We start from the raw sequence: 22,342 nt of genomic DNA on the forward strand, positions 1-22,342 counted from the left end.
TTTTCACATGAGAAACTAAATATAGTATGTTCTTAAAGCTCCAGTAATACATTCTTTCAAAAACCAGAATGCACTTTGGTCATTATTAAACATTAGTACAGAGGCAAATAAAATACAAAATGCTTGTTTGTGTTGCTTTATATATAAAAATATGTTTATACCACATAAGTTTAAGATACATTATTTCAAATCTTTCAAGATTCTGAAGATTAGCAAACATAGTGCAATGTCCAGACTCTTGTGACCTAATCACTTGTAATTTTTCAATATGAAGACACTATTTTAGAAACATAAAACGTAATACTTGTGCCTGGTGATATTAATCCTCCCAATGTACTTTGTAGGTGTACAAGTAACTTAACACTACAGGGGTGAAAAATTTATTTTTGTCACATGGAAGAATGACGAGTCAATATGACTGGTCCATGGCAGGGACAGAGGGAGAGGTGGGAAACCCAAGGCTGGGAAATCCCAGCCAGGAAAGCGCTAGAGAATGACCCCTGCTGGGGAGGAATGGTGGGAAGGAGGTTACTTGAAGACACAAATCTGCAGAATATCAGGCTTTGTGAGCTCTGCTGCCCACCAGAAGAACTTGTTTTCTCTGTTTAACTATTCTTAAACTTCAGTGTGGTACGAATGGCATATACTATAGTGTACAAGAGAGCATCTACCCACCTCATTCATAGCATTCCTTTCACCAGTAAATCTTTTGCTTGTTTAAATATTCAACTTCAACATATAATATATACTGCTCCATAGTTCACCATAATATATTCCAATTAGTATACATTTATATGTATATATATAAAGTTTCTCATTAAAAGTAACAATAAAAAGTGCACATATTGCGCATGCACAGTCAGAGCTGCGCAGAACAGCCCAGTATTTCAAATAAATACAATATTTAATTTTATCAAAATATCATACAGCATGGTAACCATTTACAATTATTGCTCTAATAAAAGTGTTATCAAAGAGCACTTGTTGACTTGTTATATAATACCTTATTTATATCCCAGGATATTTAAACTGCAGCCTACATGAGTTTAGATCCTGGAATTACTCAAAATATTAAAAATTCTCAGTTGCTTCTAATAGCAATATAAAATATTTCTGCTACCTGTCATACTGAATTGTCATTACTTTATTTTTTGTATTTGTCTCACTTTTCTATTGCAACCAAACATCTACTGATGTTACGTTGTCCTCGCAAACGATTGGTGCAAATGAAATATTCTAAGCAATTTTACCACACTACCAAAAATCCAATTGCTTCCATATATAATGTTACTGTAACTAAAAAGGTTCAGCATTGGCTTCAGCTTTAACAGATATAGTAATTTAGTGTAATCAATTTCCAGAATTTCAAGTTCTCAGACACACAGTTTTTGACCTTTCCCAAAACTAAATTAATAAGTTTGAAAATAAAATATAAATGTCAACTAAAATGAACATAAAACAGTGAGAAGATGAAATAAATACAAAGATTGCACAAGACAGTCAGATGTAAACACTTCAATTTTCCAAACAACATCCTTGAAGAGGTTGTAGCATCTGAAATAGATTCAGTGGCTGCTTTGAGGCAGTTTTGTCAAATCAATGAGTTTTTCTATAACACTGTGTTATCTCATCTTCTTTATATATTGTCAAGACTTGATCTTCCAGAGCTGGAAAAGTTAGAGCAGTAAATCAACGTTATTTCCCATCTCTTTCTTTACCAAAACTGCGATAGCACGATATTTTTTTTTCTTATTGCATTTGCTGCATATTCTATGATATACAAAATAAAATTTTACATTCCTTTACTTCTGATAGGAAAAAAAATTGATAGATGTAAGCAAACTCAATGGCCAATTAAGGGCTTTGTGCTAAAACCTTGTAGAAAAGGTGCCTCATAACGTGAATCTTGAAATAGCTTCCAGAGTTCACAGTTCAGAGGGGACCAGAGAGCAGGGCCTAACAAGACAGTCCTTCAGCCATGACAAAGTGACACTGCATAAGATGGGTCATGATAATACTCTGTTTACTGTAATAGTTTACTGCAGTGCAAGACAAGGATAGCTTGCATCTTTCTGCATTCCTTAACGAGCTACAAGGTCAACAGCGAGGAATTCAAGAGAGAAATCCAATCTGGAATATGAAGAAAAGTTAAATAAAGTCTTATAGTCTTATGTCTACAAATGCCTCTGTATTTATGTCTGTGAATTCTCAGTAATTATGTGTCCTAACTGAAGTTAGAGAGCCATAAAAATCCAAAATATATTAAAAGGGCTGCTTTGAAAAATACATCACTATTCTTCTGATATAACTTAAATTTCATAACCATTTTCAAATGATAAATCTTCTAGTTAATACAGTTAAGAATTCATTAGGCTACAATGTATGATCCATCTACCACAACATTCTGAATGCCATGGTGAAAAAGGGATGCTTATCGAGTAGTTACCTTTAGATTAAATCCAAGCAAGTCACTGATGACACCAGAAACAGCTGACAGGATGACAACTTGGGTAATATTATAAAGCAGTGGATTCATTGTAAGTCCATACAACCTAAAGGGACTGTCCAGTTCCTAGTAATGCAAAACAATGACATCGTTAAAAAGTAAAAATTACACAAAGGAGTTTTTGTTCACATATATATTGAGCAATATTAGATGGTTTAGAAAGTGTTCAAGTCACAGTGGAGTGATTCATTCTCCTATTCCTCTGCATACTAAAAACAACGTGCAAGAAAATACCCATCACATTAACTGACTATTGACTGATGGTGTCTAAATAACTCTTCAAAAAATTGAGGCTATATATATACAACATCTACCAAGTCTGCTCATGGAGCCAGGAAAACAGAGAGCTCGTTCTCCTGGCACCAAGGTGCCATCATTTTAAAATTCCTTATAATTCTCCAGAAATCACCTTCAGTATTAAAAGAACTAACAGGCAGTGGAACCACAAAAAAACAAGAAAGAAAAGATTTTCCACAGCAACAGAAGGCTACCTCACTACCGTGGAAAAATTAAAAAAAGAGTCTTTCCTAATGCAATTCCCCTCCTTTTCCACTAATTTTGAGAATAATTACTGGTTAACATAGACAGAAAAGGAAGATAAAAGAAAAAAATAATAACTATTTAACTACCCATATTTTACGTTGTTTTTCAATTGGAAGAGTCAAAAAACTAGCCAAAATTTTTCAACAACAAACTTGAACTAAGAGGCTAATTCACCAACTTTCAATTCTTGAAGCATAAATAAAGTCACCCAAACTTTTCTTGCCCAGAAATATGTCAAAGAAAGGAAGAAGAAAAAGAGTTAAAAAATGTAAGAGTGGATTATATAAAGTATAACAACTATCACTGCTTTGGTCATTTGTATTTTCTAGCTTTAAATACATCTTCATCTCTCTCCTGGGCCTTGAACAAGGCCTTATAAACCCTTTTTTAATACAGAAGAATTTCAGAGCTCTGACTCTTCTTTCAAAAGAGGTGAAATAAGAATGAACAACCTTTTCATTTAGATGTAATGTGATATAAAACTCTGCTACAAATACAAAAGATATAAAAGACATGATTGTGAGAAGAACAGCAGAGAAATTCTTTAAGGAAAAGTTTTCAGCTTTTGGATTCATCTTACCAATTGTGGGAGTAAGAAAATAGTAAGAATATTCAACATAATATACTCTTCGGTAAAAGCTTAAGGATCAAAAACATCCAAAACCAAATTAAAAAAACAGCTCTATTCTACCTACTGGGCATGAAATATGTAATTGCATTGATCACTAACTACCAAGAATTCATTTAAAGCTCATACTAGTCGAGTTGGAAAACCCATCTCATTTTTGGGCACGTCCTCATAGTACCTAAGCAACGGCCTGGGTCTGGCATTTGTGCCACAAAAGCAAAGTCTCCTATTGGAAAGGCAGTGTCAGTTGATACATTTCTGGGAAGAGTAAAACATGAACATTTTTTTTGGGAAAAAAAAAAAAAAAAGATAAAAGCCTGACAAACACTGACGTGAATAAGATCAAGGGTTGATCAGCATCCCGCCATCAACAGCAGCTACTTCTCACCCTATCTACCTTCTCACAGCACGCAAGCATTTCCACTTATGAGATACCCAGCAGCTCTTCCACTTTGTCCAGCCTACTCGTCCAGTCTCTCCATGAATCCAGATAACCTTTCTGCATCCACGGTGGCCTTTGATCGACAGTTGCACAAGTCTGCGCCCTGATGCTCAGAGAAAACTTCATTTGTTCCAAAAGCAGGTCCCTAAAAGCTTTGTGGTCCCTTATTCCTATATCAAGAGATACAGTCAGAAACTGACTTAGCCAGGCTCCCTGTATCGCTGTACCGTAACTCTCAACTTAGGCTGTTGCTTTGTCAGCTCTGAGTCCTTGCTGACTCTGTCAGTCCTCTCATGGAAAGTGCAGACCAGAATCAATGGGGTAAGTGACCAGAATTCAATGTGTGGTAGAACAAGGCAGCAAGGTCTTAAAGCACCATTATATGCAAAAACCCTCAATTGCTTCTCTTAATAGGCCTGAATTTTCCTAACCACAAAGGAAAGGTACAGAGGCATTGAAAAATATGGTTCAGGTTTACTGAATGATAATCCAGCCACTCCCTCTACTGATGGGGATCTCTGCACATGGAAACAGTATCAGTTGGGCTATACCCAAACGTCCTGGGAGAGGTATGTGGATTGAAGGAAATTTATCTGAGGGAGAGGAAAATACTTATGCATTTGCCAGCCATTCCTGAGGACCACTCTATCTTGGACTAAATGAAGAAGATGATTCCCTGAAGAAGTCAAAACACTGTTGTTGCTTTACTTCGGAACCCCAGAATAACAAATCAGCAGCATCTCTAAGAACTTTACCATAACAGTAGAATGTATAACAAGATCCAAATACTGACAGGTGAAGCTATTTAATTTAAAAATAGTTCATGCAACAGCAGAAGTAATAAGCACTGAAACACCGTGCAAAGAGAGGCTGGGAGGCAAAGTCATGAACTTGGTTTTTGTAGTGTCAGGACTGGCTTCCTCTTTGAAAGCCCTGTTTAGTCTATTATAAGTTATATACTGTTAATTTTACTGTGAAATCATATAACAAATGCTAGAACTAATTGATTTTTTTTCATAAAAGCCAAATATAAAACAAAAAAGTTTTTCAAGTGTTAAATTTATCACTCTTATTTGGCATTCAGGCAACCCTTAAGTAAGTGTTAGATAAGGGAAATGTTTAGTCTGAAGGAGAATGAGACATTCCTGGAGCAAGAATTAAGCTCCCAGACAACCAAAAGAACAAAACAGCTTGCTTCTCAATTTATGACAGTTTGCGAATTTGAAAGAACAGAAGAACTCAGCAGAGGCAATTTAGGATCAAACACGTCTTCCCGAGAACCTCAACCACTGCTTTCCTTATAATAATAACAAGAAGTATAAAAAAGCCTTAACATGTCCATGCTGTAGTTTCAGATAAGTGAAAGCAAAATGATTTTTCTTCTGCAGAATTCTAGAAATTGGAATTAATAAAAGAAATTCATGTTCTCTTCACCATGAAGAAGTATCTTCTACCCACCAAGTATAGTTAGTTGGCAAACAGGATAATATTGCATAAGCAAAAAACTTTCCTACTAGTCAGCAAGATTCCATGCAAAAAAAAATGCTAAATAGTTCAAGGGCACAGATGACTGAAATATTTGAATTACATTAAATGAAACCTGTATCTTTAATTAACTTATAAATGGACCTATGTAACAATTTCTCTTTGTCTTCCAAAAGGATTCTTCTATGACAGTAAGTAAAGAAGACATCAAGTAAAATACAGTTTCAATTTGAAACGCTAACCACTGAGAGCTTTTAAGAGGAATAATTTTTGTGGAAGAATAGAAATCCTCTAGTAGCTTATTACTAGAATCAGATATCAAGACTCAAAACAGACAACAAAATTGCATCATTTATTTCCCAAGGGCTCATCATTCTGTCCATCCCTAAGTACTTTCTCTCACGCTGCTCATATACTGTTTGTCCTAGGTTATGATGTAAGATGTGCCCAAAAGTATGTATTCTATCACCATCTTCATGAGCTGCTGAAACCAGGTGGGGCAATGTTTCCCTTGCCTCCTCCTCCCAGACTGTCTTCTGTTAATGGGCCATCAATGCCTTGCCCATGACTGTGGATCACTCCCTCCAGGAGCCATCTCTGTTTGATGGGCAATCAAGGATCTGCGGCCAGACTCCCAGAACAACATCGGCCCCATGTGAGATGCTCCAGCGGGGGAGGAGAGGGCGGGCCTGGGGACTGCACCCGGGGGCGCGCGGGAAAGGGGCGGCGGCGGCGGTCGGGCTCTGGCAGTCACCGGGGGAGACAGACGGGCACTTGGGGCTGCTGCTGGACTACTTGGGACAGAGCAGCCACTCGAGGAAGACCGGGCCATCTGCAGCACCGCCGGCCCTTCGGAGGGGCCCGCGCCCTTCGGCAGGATCGCTGCTTCTGTGGAGCCACGTCTGCCATTGCAGGAGGACCGCAGCCACCGTTTGATCAGACTGCTGCCAGCACCCTGACCAGCAGGGTGTCAGGTCGTATTCTGACTCTGTCAGCGGGTTTCTTTTTTTTTTTTTTTTTTTCTTTTTGTGTACTGTTGCATTTGGGTTGTTGTTGTTGTTGTTTTCCCTTCTCTTTAATCTTCCCAGTAAAGAACTGTTATTTCTACTCCCATATCTTTGCCTGAGAGCCCTTTAATTTCAAAATTTTAGTAATTCGGAGGGAGGGGGTTTACAGTTTCCATTTCGAGGGAGGCTCCTGCCTTCCTTAGCAGACCTCTAGTTTTTTTTTTTTTTCAAACCGAGACACTGTTAAAGACTAAAACTTATTGTATATAATAATAATAATAATAACAATTTGTAATTCACAATGATAGCAACATAACAGACTGTGAGTGTATGAACAAGCAGAATCATTGTGACAGTTACAGAGCAGATTTAAACCAAAGCACACTGCACTGCCTGCAGAGTAACACAAGTGACTCATGAAGCAATCTCTTCTGCTTCTTAGTTATACATAATATGGCAATACTATTTCAATTCTTACCTTCAGTAACTTAGTAGCAAGTTTTAAAACATTGTTCACTAGTGTCAGTTCCTCCTTCTTATTAGGCTTTTTCTCCATTTTCAAGTACAAGTTTATCTGATTTAAACAAAATACAAGTATCACCACTTATTCAGAATTTAAATGAATTCATTTGGAAATATTTAATTATAAAATGAAGTGATTACTCAACAGTCATATGATACAACAGCAATCACACTTCTGCAAGCAAGCAAATTTTTTTTTTTAGTATTTAAGAACAAATACTGGCTCGGTAGCATAGGAAAAAACAATGGTTTATGATATAACAAAATACATTTGACAGTATTATAGCAATAGCTCTAAAGTTTAGTGTAATCTACAAATTATGCAAGAAAAAACACCCCAGGGTTGTATAATTTCTTTTTCCTTCTTCAGTAGTTGTCTGAGGTTTGTCAATTCATTTCGAGAATTTTTTATACTAGTATGCAGACCTTACAAGGCTTAACACTGCCAAAAGTTATGTTTCAGCATTTCAGTCTATTCAATAATTCTGCTAAAGTGTAATTTCTTTTGAAAGATTTTAGTATAATTGAGTACTTCATGAGCACCTTGAGTGCAGAAAATCAATCTTTCCAGTGCCTTGAAATATTTGAAAAATTATTAAACTCTTTATTGCTGTAGAAGAACAGTATATTGATCATTTCAACACTTGTGATCCAGACTTTTTTAGGTCATTGTTTCTGAAAAAGTTCAGTTAAGAGTACAAATTAGCTCTCTTTTGGCCTTCTAGCAATTTTGAAACATCAGCTTTCATTCTCAAATGACCTCTCTTTGATATCCTAGACCAGGTAAAGGTTAGTTTTTCTTTCTTTATTGCATAACAAAAGCAAATCAAAGGGAAAACATCTTGTAAAGTTGTGCACTTTTTATTTCAGGATGACGACCTTCAACAAAATCAAAAAGGAACAATTTAGCCATATGCTGAAGTAGTCTTTCAGATGACAGAGACTCTTATCAAACTAGAGAAGCAAAGCTGCAGAAAGGTAGTGATGCTATATGATGCTATGATATATTTAACCATCTTGTTGTAAGGTGGTTATTGAAATAAGGGCCACAGACATCTAAACAGAGTACCTGACTATTATCAGATCTCTCTAAAAAAGTCACTGTAAGTTTCTCATACAAGTTAAAAATCAAAACCTAGGCTAATATATTCCAATGTATATTAAGCTCCTGAACTAACAATTTCATTTTAAAGTAAATTATACTTTTAGAGGCAAAGAGATTCCAGTCTTTAAATACAAAATTACTGATTTCAAAAATTCAAGTGTTTATAAACAGGATAAACTAAGAATAGAGGCTCTATTTAGCAACTCTGAAAAAATAGTAGGTAATAAACCCTAGGAAGTGCTAACAGTTACTATGATTTCATTAATTTATGAAAAAAAAAATCAACAGTCAAGAGTAAACTTTGAATCAGGAGGGGAGTTTGAATGTATATATACACAGCTATCTACCATACCTGTTCTGAGACTTGAAATTGGCAAGATAACAACTTTGATCAGACCATATGTTGTATTTTACTCAAGAAGCAACCACTGAGGCACTTAATTTTCAAGATCAATTAAAACCACTTTCAGGACTTGAAAAATTACAGGCAAACAGTATACAGCCAAAAAATCCCTTGATGTAAAATGATTGATCTTTTATTTTCTCATCATGACTCCTAATCATGAAATTCATAGGTTGAATATAAAGCGCACAGAAGCGGCTGGAACTTCGCTGAAAGTAGAATTTGCAATTTCATCTCATCTGTGAAACATTTACATTGAGTCTAGAGGTTGAGGCTTGTTTGTTCTTTTAGGTTTTTTGGCTGTAGTTTTTCGTTTGTTCGATTTAAAGCTTCGTTCTCTTCTCAGTAAGCCTAATAACACTAGTGTGCAATTTTCAAGGACATCAGTTCAGATGTGGTTTTGAGATCAAGTGAATGCCAGTCAATTGTTTGAGCTTGGCCACTCCTGAAAGGCCAAAATGGCAGACTTTCACGAATTGGTCTCAAGAATGCTGTATATATGCTGTGGTACTCAGACAGTATGTGAAACCAGTCCCAAAATAAGTTCTAACCAGAGTGACATTTATCTTTTTCATTTTCTGAGAAACAATTGTGAATCCTATTTTGGTTTTCATTCATATAGCTCTCAGGCCTTTTTGAGGAAAATGACTTGTAACAGGATAAGCTGGATTCAATACAAAGTTAAGTGTCAGATGACATAGTACTTTCTGAATATTTTTAATTTAAAAAAAAAAAAGTTCTAGGGACATAGAGAGTATGCTTCTTTCAATGTCCATGCTGGCTTACAATGTTCAAACACTGACTCTCGTGAAGAGCATAGTACAGAAACCTATGAAAGCAGAAGAAAGGCTTGACATTCCCTGTCTCTCTCTCTCACTTTGCTTTCTGCATTTTTTTCCAATCCTTATCCCCGATACTTTCCTCCATTTTCATTCCAGAAACAAAGGACATAAACTTCACTGGGACATTAGGTTATTCATACTCTGAGGATCAACAGAACAATGTAAAGCTCTCCAAGCTCAGGAACTCAGAGTTTTCACACCAGTCTGAAACACAGCATTCAGGACAAGGTAAATAAATAGGCATTCTTTGTCTTCCCACTGTCCCACTGTCATCATCTTTAGTAAAGACAGAATGAATTCTCTTTGAGCAAAATACGTAAGCAATCATGTGTGCCATCTGTCATAAGCTTCACATCCGGACATTTAGAGTCTCAGTTTGGAAGACTTCATTCTCCAACATGAACTTATTTCCTGTAGAAAACCTGTGAAGGTTCCTTGAACTGCCTATTTACCTTATCCTAAATGCTGTGTTTTGCATCAGTGTGAAACCTCTCCGAGCAGAAAGAGATTGCTTCTTACCTAACACTAACTGAACATGTTTAGCTCGGAAAACTATCAACAGTGCCAGGCAGAGAGGGAAGTCTGCAGTATAAATGCAGACTAGAACATTCCTGAGAAGAAAAGCACATAGACCCAAAGCCAAGACTGACAGATGACTGAAAGAAAAAGTTTCCAAGGAGTCTAGAGGAGACTACACGTAATCCACACAATCTAGCAGTCAAAAGTATTGGACTGGAAGCAGTGACTCACTTTGTAGAGGGTAAGTTTGGTTTCAAATCTTTTACTCTCCTATCCAACGCTTTGAGGTTTCAAGTTTCTTTTTCCTATTTAAAAGCTACTTTTTATGTTTGTCTTCTGTTAGATCTTTAATTATATCAAATGACATACTGATGTCTCTAAGCACGCTCACTTAAAGAGAAATTGGGATATGGCCATCTCAATGTTCCATACAAATTTCAAACAAAGTCACACACTTCCCATAGAAAATGAACTTTGGGTTGTAAGGTGTTGTTTCACACCATAATTAACTCTCTAATCTAGACTATTTTAATACAGCTAAAATGCATGTCTGAATCTCACTGGATTAATGACTTGTTTAGATATAAAAATACAGGTCTATACAAATTCTCACCTGCTCAGTAAGTAATATTGAGGTATTGCTGTATTTTTTACTGGTTTCAGATCCAAGAGTAACAAATCTTAAGAGAAAAAGAGTCAGTGAAATGCACCAAATTATGAGTTCCCAATTGTAGTGACAATCAAGGAAGATCTCATGCATATGAAGCAGCTGAAAACAAAAGAGGAGGAAGAAAAAAAAATAATTCAAAGTAATAATTATATTACAATGTAAGAAAATAATTATATATCTCCCAAACTCAAAGAAAAAATTCCCAGTAATAAGTACACAGATTGCTTTTAGACATAATTTTTGAATCATGATTTAAAAATCAACATTCTGTCGAAGAGATGAGGTTTGAGAAAAGATATGCTCTGAAGGCTCAATCAGAATTTAGATACATCTTTTTTTTGCATTCCTAAAGCAATATAAAAAAAATATATACACTCTTGAGACAATTTTAAACTCATGTTCAAACTTGCAAAGACACTATATGGGATGAAAAACAAAACAGACCCTAAACCATACTGAATTATACAGAAAATTGAATCCAAGCAGAGCTACTGCTAAATTATATTCTTATTAAAATATTTATAGTTAGCTACCAGGAAAACACATCAGTATTAACTGGGGAAGAAAGTGGGGGAAAAATACCAACAGAAGCCATTCAGAAGCTTCCCTTCCACAGAAGCTCAAGGAAAAACTTTAGGCAATAAAAATCATCCTTAAACATAGATTTGCTTACTAAAACATACTCCACTAGAGGGCACACAAATACAGCCAACCACCTCATTTCTCACAAAAAAATCATCAAGGTCAATCTCAAACTTCTTTGCAAAAGTATGTTTTGATGCAAAATGTTAGAAAAAAACACTGTGTTCCAAAATCCACGATGGAAAATGAAAGAAGACACAGATTTAAAAAACAATAATAATATCATGTTAGGAATTATGCTATCAATAAGCTGCTTTAGCTCTTACAGAATAATATTCTAAAAATGAACAGTATAAATGGAACTTAATCTTCTGAAAAGCTGTAACAGCTGTTACTGATTTTTCACCATAGTCTTTTATCTTAATAGGAATCACTGAGCAAAAGGCACTCAATTATTTTAAACATTATTTAAGTCATGGCTGTTTCTATACAAGTAAGATTTCCTTACCTGTGCACAACAGATAAACACAACTGAGATAGTCAGGAGGAAGGCAGATGAAACTATTACATCAACTGAGCGTTGAGGACCACGACGCTGAAAATAAGGGAGATGTATGTAGGTGAGTGAAAACCCACCCCATCAGCATTGATATTTAGCGTATCCAGTTAGATTCACACCTTGAATCTACGTTTTATCATAGATCACGATCTGGCAATGTAAGTTCCAAACGCTGTACCTGATAATATCGCTATATCTGAACACCCCTAAAGCCATGTGCGACTAATTCAGATGCAAGCATTTAAAGATAACTATGAGAAAAGAAAATATTCACCACTTGTTCACTCAGCTCCTTCATGATGTGAAGCAACTTTCATTTAGGTAGCATTCTCTGACATAACAAATTTGCGCATAATTTCTAGCTTCACCTGGCACATAGAATCATAGAATGGTTAGAGTTGGAAGGGACCTCAAAGATCATCTAGTTCCAACTCCCTGCCACGGGCAGGGAAACCCTCCACTACACCAGGTTGCCCAAAGTTTCATCCAACCTGACCTTGAACACTTCCAGGGATGAGGCATCCACAACTTCTCTGGGCAACCTGTTCCAGTGCCTCACCACCCTCACAGCGAAAAATTTCTTCCTTGTATCTAATCTAAATCTGCCCTCTTTCAGTTTAAATCCATTGCCCCTTGTCCTATCACTACATGCCCTTGTAAAAAGTCCCTCTCCAGCTTTCCTGTAGGCGCCCTTTAGGTACTGGAAAGCTGCTATAAGATCACCCCGGAGCCTTCTCTTCTCCAGGCTGAACAGCCCCAACTCTCTCAGCCTGTCTTCATAGCAGAGGTGCTCCAGCCCTCGGATCATCTTTGTGGCCCTCCTCTGGACTCACTCCAGCAGTTCCATGTCCTTCTTGTGCTGGGGACTCCAGAGCTGAACACAGTATTCCAGGTGGGGTCTCAGGAAAATACGCACTCACAGCACAAATATCTATGTAAACTGTCTTGCTTCATAAATTCCTTCTGTGTTAATGACACTAACTGGTGGGGCTCTGACAATAAAGTATTGTCTGCATTATACTACAAGCTGTCATTTTTACACAACATATTCACATGAGAGACTTTTCTGCTAGCATTAGTAACATAAGACTCTAACTCTGAACACACATGCCTTTAGCCCAAGGTGAAAACTAGATATTTACTTTCTCACAATCAGGCTGCCTGCAGATACTGTTGGCCCAGAGACACCAAAATGAAGCGCATAGGACACCACGTGCATCAACAGGGATAAGTGCACAGGAGGAAAAATTCAGACTAGAATACCAGCCTTCCATCAACAGCATATGGGATATTTTATACTAAAGTGGTAGCAAAAATGTGTATTACCTTTAGATAGGACCTGAGAGAAAGCCACATTTTTATATTCTGTACTTTCTTCAAACGGAAGTGAGGAACCTCCGATTTTCTTGCCCTTCTAGCAGATGTTAAATGACCAAAAAGTTTGGCAAACAGTAGCCTCTGCAGAGAAGAATAAAAATACTTTAACCATTAACTAATTTTCAAGGACACTAAAAAAAAAAAAATGTAAAGCAAAATATGTTAACAGTGCAGAAATAAGAGTGGCATGTTACTAAAAAGAGGAGACATTAAAAAGTTTTAAGTCTTCTTAGTCTAACAGAAGACAAAATTCAGCTGCACTTTGACTTACTTTCTTGAAATTTCGGACAACAGATCTGCTATGCTATTAAAATCTGGGAGAGAATCAAACCTGCCAATCATTTTCATTAGAAAGTGCCTGCATCACAGTAGCTCCTTCCAACAGAAATTATTATTAGAAGCAGGTTAATTCTATTCTACTGCATTAAATCACTTAATTTTGGCCACCATTTGAGAAAAGTAATTAAAAAAATTTTTCTTTGGCCAATCAGTAAGTATCTGTACTCTGCAGCTAGTAAGGGATATTGATACTCTCTTAAAAGTTTAATTGCAATAACAAGCAATAAATTAACAGGTGTATTACTTCAGAGAGCCGCTCTCAGTCTCCAGCCGTGAGACTGATCTACCAGCAAAGCAGGCAGGGCTCTTGGCCAGGGTCTGGACTGAACTGTGTGGAATTAAACTGAAAGATTTGAAGGGAACACACTGGTAGAACAAACTGGAAATTTATAGAGTTGTTTTATTGAAACTCCTTCTCCTTGAAGAAGACTGAGACAAACTGGGACATGACTAAGAGCTAGGTTAATGCATTCAGCCAGAAATCTGAAATAAAAGATTAAAAAGTTTTCCCTCAGAAATGCTCTCCAGGAAAAAAGGTTTAGCTACAGAGACCGTACAGACTTCAGTCCATTGCAACTGAGTTGTCTCCTAAACTGTAAGCCTACTGAAGTATGTGTCATCATTGATCTATGAATCATAGTGCACTGAAGAAAACAAGTTTAAAATATCCACAAAGTCAAAAAAATGCAAACATTAAACCTTGTTTTGCTTTGGATGAAGCCTCTTGGTTTGCTCTTCGTACCTGTTTATACGTCCTCTCTGCTACACATAGCAGAAAAAAGAAAATCCACACTAGAGACACACGGACCACAAAACTTATAGTAACCATTGAGAGAACCAGAATGTCTCCATTTGATCCAAATGCAGTCATGCAAAGTTCAGTGGCAGAATGTGTAGCTAGTTGTTCCAAATCTTTAGCTTGTGAAAGTCGAAAGACAAATGGCATTAAACCCAAGATTAAAGATATGACATTCCCAAAAATCTGATAACCAATTCCTGGTATATAGTTGTTCACCTAAAACCAAAAGAAAACAAGGTATATTTTTAATTTTGGAATTTGAAATTAAATCAAGAAATTATTGTTACTGTCTTACTATCACAAAGAACATTTTATAACCTGATAAGTTATATGAAACCTTCAAGCAAGCATCTTCACAATTTACTGTTAAGAAAAAAGAAGTCCTCAAAGAGCACTTAATGCACAGGAACCAAATATGATAAATCATTTAAAAAGCCAACAACCTAATACTGCAGTTAAAAGACTCCAGTGCATATTCTTGTACGAAAAATTCATTAAACACTGAATTAGCAAAGTGTGCCAATCAGATTGTGTCGCTCACATCCCGTATGTTACTCCTATTTGTGTTTTGCTTTTGGGTTGTATGTCTTTTAATGCTTTTGCAGTGCAGACGGGACTGGACTCCTAAAGTGCTGGCTGTAGCTTTGTTAAGTTTACTTCTACTGTGGATTGCATCCAAAACCGTATCGTCTCCATCGAGATACAGAGATCTGAACTACATTTGTGAATACATTGCTTTTTAACAAGTTGGAGATGGAAAGTATCAGCTTGTCAGAATTAGGGATAGCTTCCTTAAGCTATGCTGGGATTTTACGTTCAACTCTACAAAATGCCTACATTGTCTATATTGAAAAAGAGTACGACATCAATTAAATGCTTTTCCAACTGTTTCCTGAAGAGGAGTACTAGAAAAAAGAAGGGAGGACTAGTGAGACATCCCACTCATCCTCTTAGATGTTTGTTTCCTACAGAGGAAAGGTCTCTCTTCCAATCTTAACTTTAGCATCCAAATACTCAGATCTGTATACTCCTAACCCAACATATAAGTTGTTCATTAAAACCAAGGAGATAAATCAGAATATTCACAGCATAATATCACTTTGTAACAATAAAATAGAGGTTGGCTATGTTAGTTAGCACCTAACAATGCAAACACATTTCATTGTCCCAATAGTTAAGATCTGGCAGCTCTTTCATCTCTTAATAACAAGCAATCAGAGTGATGTAAGCCATGGAACAATAATGTCAATAACAGATACTTGAAAACAAACCAAAACAAAACCAAACATAAAACAAGCTTCTTTTTGGTAGTGCTTAGACTCCTAAATATAGTATTTGCATAAAGTAAAAAGAATACTCACTCTGTTCATTATCATACCACTGATTTCAAGCACGGACATATCTGCTTTCTTGCAGTCATTACCCTCCCATACAATTGCACTTATTTTTTCTAGTCCTGGATTCAGACTGTGGATCCAAGGCAAATGACTCTGAGGAAGACAAGGAATATATTCCATCAGAGATAAAAATCTATTGTCATGTCAATAAGTCTTTGTCAGCAATACGCTGACAAAAAATGCTTTAGACTGACACAAATATTGTTATATAGCATTTACTTCTACTAAATGTTACTATGTTAACCACATTCCTCAAAATCATTCACTTCTTTTCCAGAAAATAGCTGTGAGTACAGAGATCTCTCCTTCCCCATACTTTTCTAACAGTGTTGAGTTATTGTGGTTGAGGATTAATTGGCTTCTTTTTTGCTCAAACTATCAAAGAAGAGAGAGGCATGAAAACAAAGGTCTATTTATAAGCCACCTTTAATTTTGCCACATGTTTAACGGAATATTTTATTTTTCTGATCATTATTTTTTTCCACTAACGTTCTGAAAAGTACTCTTCTCAGGTTGAGCCTAAGGCCAACAATTTTTTTAATTTGTTTTTAATTATATTTGTGTACTTTGCAATCCTTGTTATGGATAAACGTCCCCCTATGCTGACCATATCTGGCAAGACTCACACAGTGGTGGGAGTCCAATTAATACATGCCGCTCCAAGAGCCAGGTAATCCCAGCCTAATCTCCTAAATGCACTTATGGCTGAGGCACCTTTACTCTAAACAGAGAGAAAAGTGAGAACTGAAGGATCTGGAAAAATGTTGAGGCAACAAGTTCTGCTGTGGCCTTTTCTTGATTTCCCTCAGCCCTACCTCACTCCTCTCCCATTTAGGTGATTAAAATTGCTCCAAACTCTGCCTGGTCATCTAGCACTGTGTATCAAACTACTGGAAATGGTGGCACTGCAAGGAGGAGTAGGGGGGTGGTTTTATTTTTAAAAGTTTAATTTATCACTGATTGAAAGTAAAGCTTTTATTTTTATTACTTACTTTATCAGTGTTTATCTGAAATCTTTGTATTCTGCTAAGTACTCAATTTTTATCTCTCTTCTTGTTCTTTCAATTGGATCAAAAATTTTGATTTATATTATTAAAACAGTGCAATATTAGTTGCAGGACTTTCTTAATCACAGACTTCCAAGATCTCCCTCTAGAGGGAGCATCAACACCAGGAGCCAAAACTCAAAAATTCACAATCTATATCAAACAGAAAACCACTCAACCACAGAAAAACAGATTCAATGCATATAACACAATTCGACTCCTTATTCTAAGGCTTCCGGTTTATTGTTTATACGAAATGTAAGCAAGAACTAAAAATAAATAAAAAAGCAAAGACTGCAGGAAATCCAGATTGCTATCTCCTTTGGGTTTGGGTTTTCTTGAGGTAATGGTTTTTTAAAATCAACAAATACCTCATTTTCAATTCTGGTTATGAGTGAAAAGCCTGTCTTTTGAAATTCTTTTCCTTTGCATTAACATCATCTCCTGCAGAGCATTCCTTAGAACTGATGTATGCGCTACCAACATGACATGTTTTCCCAGAAGAATGTTTCACTTTCTCTCCATTCTCTTTACTTAAATAGTTCAAATTAGCAATGCAATTAACATGCAATTTAAAGATAAGACTTGCACTACAAATATAACTGGCACTGTGACATCTGAATGGATTTTATCAAATGAAGACTAATACTTGATCGTTAATGGTCAAGCACTAAAAATTCCATTCTGTACAACACTAACCTAAGGCAGGCTGCAACTGAAGTGCTGCCCAACAAACACTAAAATTTTCAGAAATTACTGCCTGTATGTTGCTACAAAACAGCATTAAAGAAGAGAAATAAAATTATTAGCTTTAAGGTAAAAATAAAAATATTATCTCTAAATAGAATGTAGACATATATAATACACATGTAACATATATATACACATATATAACATATACTAAATATGTTATCTTTCTGTTTGCTTTTTTAAATATACCTTTATATATAAGCAAACAGAAAGATGTCCGATATAGGCTCACAAAAGAGTAATTCCACTAGAGGGAAAAAAAAAAAAAGGAAAAAAAGAAAAAAAACACCAAACAAAACCAAAACAAAACACAAAACCAGAACCATATACCACAGAGGAAACTTAAAATCGACCAGTGCTTGTCCTGAACTAGAACTAAGATTCAAACACTCAAATATTCTGCAGGCTATTCCAGTATATTGTCATGTACTCTTCATTTGACAGAGTAGCAGAAATCAAATTTGCCTTATTTTAATTCTGTAAAATCACTTTAGCTTTGTCACTTTCACTTAATACAGAGTTCTTTCTCCCAGGCCTCCTGACGCGTGATAAAGCTGCTAACACTGAACTTGTGTGTAGTGTGAAAAAATCAAAACTGGTGAATACCAACCTGATGAAAGGGGTCATCTCTGTATTCTTTCTTCACACATGGATTCACCTGAGGGCTTTCTACATCTGTCTCACTGGTACAGGAAGAGTGGCACTCTGCACAGTGTAAGAGGTCCTCCCACAGCACATCTTCGGTTTCTGATTCCGGCCTCGCACTCTCGGAATCTTGTCTGGAGCTTGAACACCGAGAACTGCAGCTAGTACCTGATTTAGGTGTATCCTGAAATTGAAATATGCATTGGAATTAATGCAGTTTTTGTATTCTACATTGTTTCCTGACATAACAGTTACGAAATTCAAATGAGTGAATCCATGTTTATCTGGTTTTTGTGTTCCAATCCATTATCTTTCTAATCAGAAAGAATTACATCTTTATTGAAGGAGTGTCTAAGAGGTTACACATTTTTAGACACTGTACAAATAAGTAACAGTCCATGGGCCCTGCTTTGTTGGGGAGGGGGTCACATAATGAAGAATCAAATCCTATTAACTATTAAAAGGAAATAACTATATTACAGATTTTTAGAACTCAATTTGTTTAGACTTTAACAGCAATTATCAAGCCACGGACTGTATTTCAAACTTCTGATTTTATAAGCTATAAATTAAGTCTCTTTTAAAACACGTTACAGCTTCATTATTTTAGTGAATATGTGAAAGACACCAATGAGGCTTAAAGCCATATGGACCAGACTGAAACTGTAATACAGAAATGTGACTGAGAGTGAGAAAAGCATCATTCATAAAGTATTTAAAATTAATTTGATGTTTTGATTTTCTGTCTCTAGTTGTTTGAGCTGAAGTACTTTAGCTACTCATTAATTTCTCCATACAGAAAGTAATTCTTTCTCTAGAAAGAGCTAGGCCCTGGAGGAAGAAGGGACAGGTATTTCTAGTCATCTAAGACCTGAGGCACTCAAGTAGCCTTCCAAGCAAGTAATGCAGACAGAATTTAACCAGTTTTAAAAGAAAGCTTGACATGTTCCAGAAGTACATTTCTAAATGCAAGAGCATGTAATAAAAGAGGAGCTGACTCTCAAAGTGCTCTACAAATCACATTCCCCCACTGTAACCACTAACATACCTTTTCAAAGACAGAGTGAGCTTGTCTGAAGACAGTAACACATTAGGTGTGGTGAGAAAAAAATAAGCAAGAGTATACATAGCTATGCTAGGTATATGTGTCATCTACATAGTCATACATAAAACTTTGATTATTTTAAACAAACTGTACTTGAGGAACAAGCGTGCCTTATTATGTTCAAATTTTACCTGTATCTTAGATAAAGAAAGAAAAATGTTAAGTTTGGGACATTAAAATCTCCCCATGCATGCATATAAAACAATCTAATGTTGTCTTCAAAACAAGAATGCAGAGCTTTAAACTACTCTCTACAGTAAGCAGAATCCATTTCCTGTAAGACAGGTGGTATTGCTTTTAAGACTACCTATCCTACTCATTGTCATCCTCTGGGAATTTCTGTTCCCTCTTAACAAAAAATTTATTTATTTATGCTAGTTTCTCTCAAGAATATACACTTTTTTCCCCCACTGGACAAAAAAAAAAAATCAAGCAATATTTCAGCAGACCTACAAATGTATTATGTTTTGTAATGCATCACTATCTGAAGAAATGTTCTTTGTTCTTCCTGAAAATAATGTTTAATGTATTTTATGCAAGCAATTTTGTAAATAAATATTTAGAAAAAATTTGGTCTGCACTCTGTTTCTTTCTTTTACAAAATGAGAGATAACATCAATGCCAAAAGAGTCTGAAAATTTTTTTCTTTAAAAAAAGTTATGTATTATTTATAGAAGGTAGTCTCTACTGTATACCATTAAGTCCTGAAGTTCATAAAGCAAGAACATTAAAAGGCTTGCTCAAACAACAATTAAGTTGACGAGTAAACATGAAGATAAAAGAAAATGTAGAACAGAAGTTGAGAGTATATCCACTGACTTCACTAATTTATTTTTTTAAATACAAAGAATGCTTTCACAGATTTGAAAACTATTGTTTCATTTCCTTTGTCATCGTGTGGGGGAGGCGAGCTGGTAACAAAAGAAAGGCTTCCTCTTTTCATGACATCAGTCAGACACGTAAACGGCAAAAGAAGTGTAAAATATCACTGCCAAAGCTGCACACGGAGGAAATTTAGTCTCTTTAGTTTCTGAAGATATCTACAGTCTTCCCTAGCTCTGAAGCACTCTATGTAAGAGAAAAGATACTTAGGCCAAAAAAAACCCTGACTGAAATCATGTCTTTCTGCCTCCTCTTGTCAAGCACTACCAGCTGCACCAGTATACAGTCAAGAGACATCGTCTGTAATATGAAACAAACAGTTCCAAACATCAACGTCTTCAGTTATCCTAAACCAAACATGCATAAGGCATTAAACAGTCATATCAATTAGCCTCCTGGCGACTATGCTAAGGCACATAGAAAATAAGGAGGTGATTGGTGACAGCCAACATGGCTTTACTAAGGGCAAATCCTGCCTGACTAATTTGATGGCCTTCTATGATGAGGTTACAGCATTGAAGGATGGGAGAAGAGCAACTGACATCGTCTACCTGGATTTGTCCAAAGCATTTGATACTGTCCCACACAACATCCTTGTCTCTAAACCGGAAAGACATGGTTTTGATGGATGGACCACTCGGTGGATAAGGAATTGGCTGGATGGTCGCTCTCAAAGAGCTGTGGTCAACGGTTCAATGTTCAAGTGGAGGCCAGTGATGAGTGGTGTTCCTCAGGGGTCAGTACTGGGACCAGTGCTGTTTAACATCTTTGTTGGTGACATGGACAGTGGGATCGAGTGCACCCTCAGCAAGTTTGCTGATGACACCAAGTTGTGTGGTGTTGTGGACACCCTGGAGGGAAGGGATGCCATCCAGAGGGACCTTGACAGGCTGGAGAGGTGGGCCTGTGAGAACCTCATGAAATTCAACAAGGCCAAGCGCAAGGTTCTGCACGTGGGTCGGGGCAATCCCAAGCACAAGTACAGGCTGGGCGGAGAATGGATTGAGAGCAGCCCTGAGGAAAAGGACTTGGGAGTGCTGGTTGATGAGAAGCTCAACATGAGCCGGCAATGTGCACTGGCAGCCCAGAAAGCCAACTGTATTCTGGGCTGTATCAAAAGAAGCATGGCCAAGGGAGGTGATTCTGCCCCGCTACTCTGCTCTCGTGAGACCCCACCTGGAATACTGTGTTCAGCTCTGGAGTCCCCAACACAAGAAGGACATCGAGCTGCTGGAGCGAGTCCACAGGAGGGCCACAAAGATGATCCGAGGGCTGGAGCACCTCTCCTCTGAAGACAGGCTGAGAGAGTTGGGGCTGTTCAGCCAGGAGAAGAGAAGGCTCCGGGGTGATCCTATTGCAGCTTTCCAGTACTTACAGGGGGCCTATAGGAAAGCTGGAGAGGGACTTTTTACAAGGGCATGTAGTGATAGGACAAGGGGAAATGGATTTAAATTGAAAGAGGGCAGATTTAGATTAGATACAAGGAAGAAATTTTTCACTCAGAGGGTGGTGAGGTACTGGAATAGGTTGCCCAGAGAAGTTGTGGCTGCCCCATCCCTGGAAGTGTTCAAGGCCAGGTTGGATGAGGCTTTGGGCAACCTGGTGTAGTAGAGGGTTTCCCTGCCCATGGCAGGGGGGTTGGAACTAGATGATCTTTGAGGTCCCTTCCAACTCTAACCATTCTATGATTCTAACCAAAGTCTGAGAGAAATAAATGAAAGAATAGAAGATTATCTAATAATGTTTTTATGCAAAGCATTGGTTTCAAGACTTTACAATTGTCACCAGAGAACGCAATATTTGAACTCTCCTAAGGAGGCTTTGAGCAACCTGGTGTAGTGGAGGGTGTTCCTGTCCATGGCAGGGGAGTTGGAACTAGATCTTTGAGGTCCCTTCCAACCCAAACCATTCTATGAGATGTTTCTTATAGCATGTAGAAAGTTTACTCATGAAGCTCTGCCTATTAAACTCATCTGCAAGTGGACTTTTGTCAGAGCTGAAATTACTCTTTACACTCGTTTCTTGTAGTCTGAGCGATGGAAACATATCCTTTTAAAAAAAAAAAGTTCCATATATCTGTTAAGGTGCATACCATTAGCAAAATAAAAGAGCATAATTTCTTTAAAATTACACATAAATAAATAAAAACATTCTCTTCCTATGAGTCCTTACGATTAAGGACTCTGCTA

General features: G+C 36.9%; 1 protein-coding gene across 1 annotated transcript in view; it reads right to left on the reverse strand.

Annotated features, from left to right (window-relative positions):
• Window positions 1-1,631: 1,631 nt before the first annotated feature.
• The window catches only part of PHTF2 (putative homeodomain transcription factor 2), a 41,790-nt gene continuing 21,079 nt past the window's right edge, over window positions 1,632-22,342 (reverse strand). The window contains exons 10-18 of the mRNA XM_086609860.1: window positions 18,132-18,350; window positions 15,690-15,818; window positions 14,272-14,544; window positions 13,140-13,271; window positions 11,763-11,849; window positions 10,616-10,771; window positions 7,090-7,185; window positions 2,447-2,572; window positions 1,632-1,667 (exon numbers count right to left, since the gene is read on the reverse strand). Coding sequence (XP_086465986.1) covers window positions 1,647-1,667; window positions 2,447-2,572; window positions 7,090-7,185; window positions 10,616-10,771; window positions 11,763-11,849; window positions 13,140-13,271; window positions 14,272-14,544; window positions 15,690-15,818; window positions 18,132-18,350 — 1,239 coding nt within the window. The 3' untranslated portion in view covers window positions 1,632-1,646. The remainder of the gene's footprint in view (window positions 1,668-2,446; window positions 2,573-7,089; window positions 7,186-10,615; window positions 10,772-11,762; window positions 11,850-13,139; window positions 13,272-14,271; window positions 14,545-15,689; window positions 15,819-18,131; window positions 18,351-22,342) is intronic.

The sequence above is a fragment of the Tauraco erythrolophus genome, chromosome 4, assembly GCF_009769465.1.
Source record: "Tauraco erythrolophus isolate bTauEry1 chromosome 4, bTauEry1.pri, whole genome shotgun sequence".
NCBI classification, from domain to species: Eukaryota; Metazoa; Chordata; class Aves; order Musophagiformes; family Musophagidae; genus Tauraco; species Tauraco erythrolophus.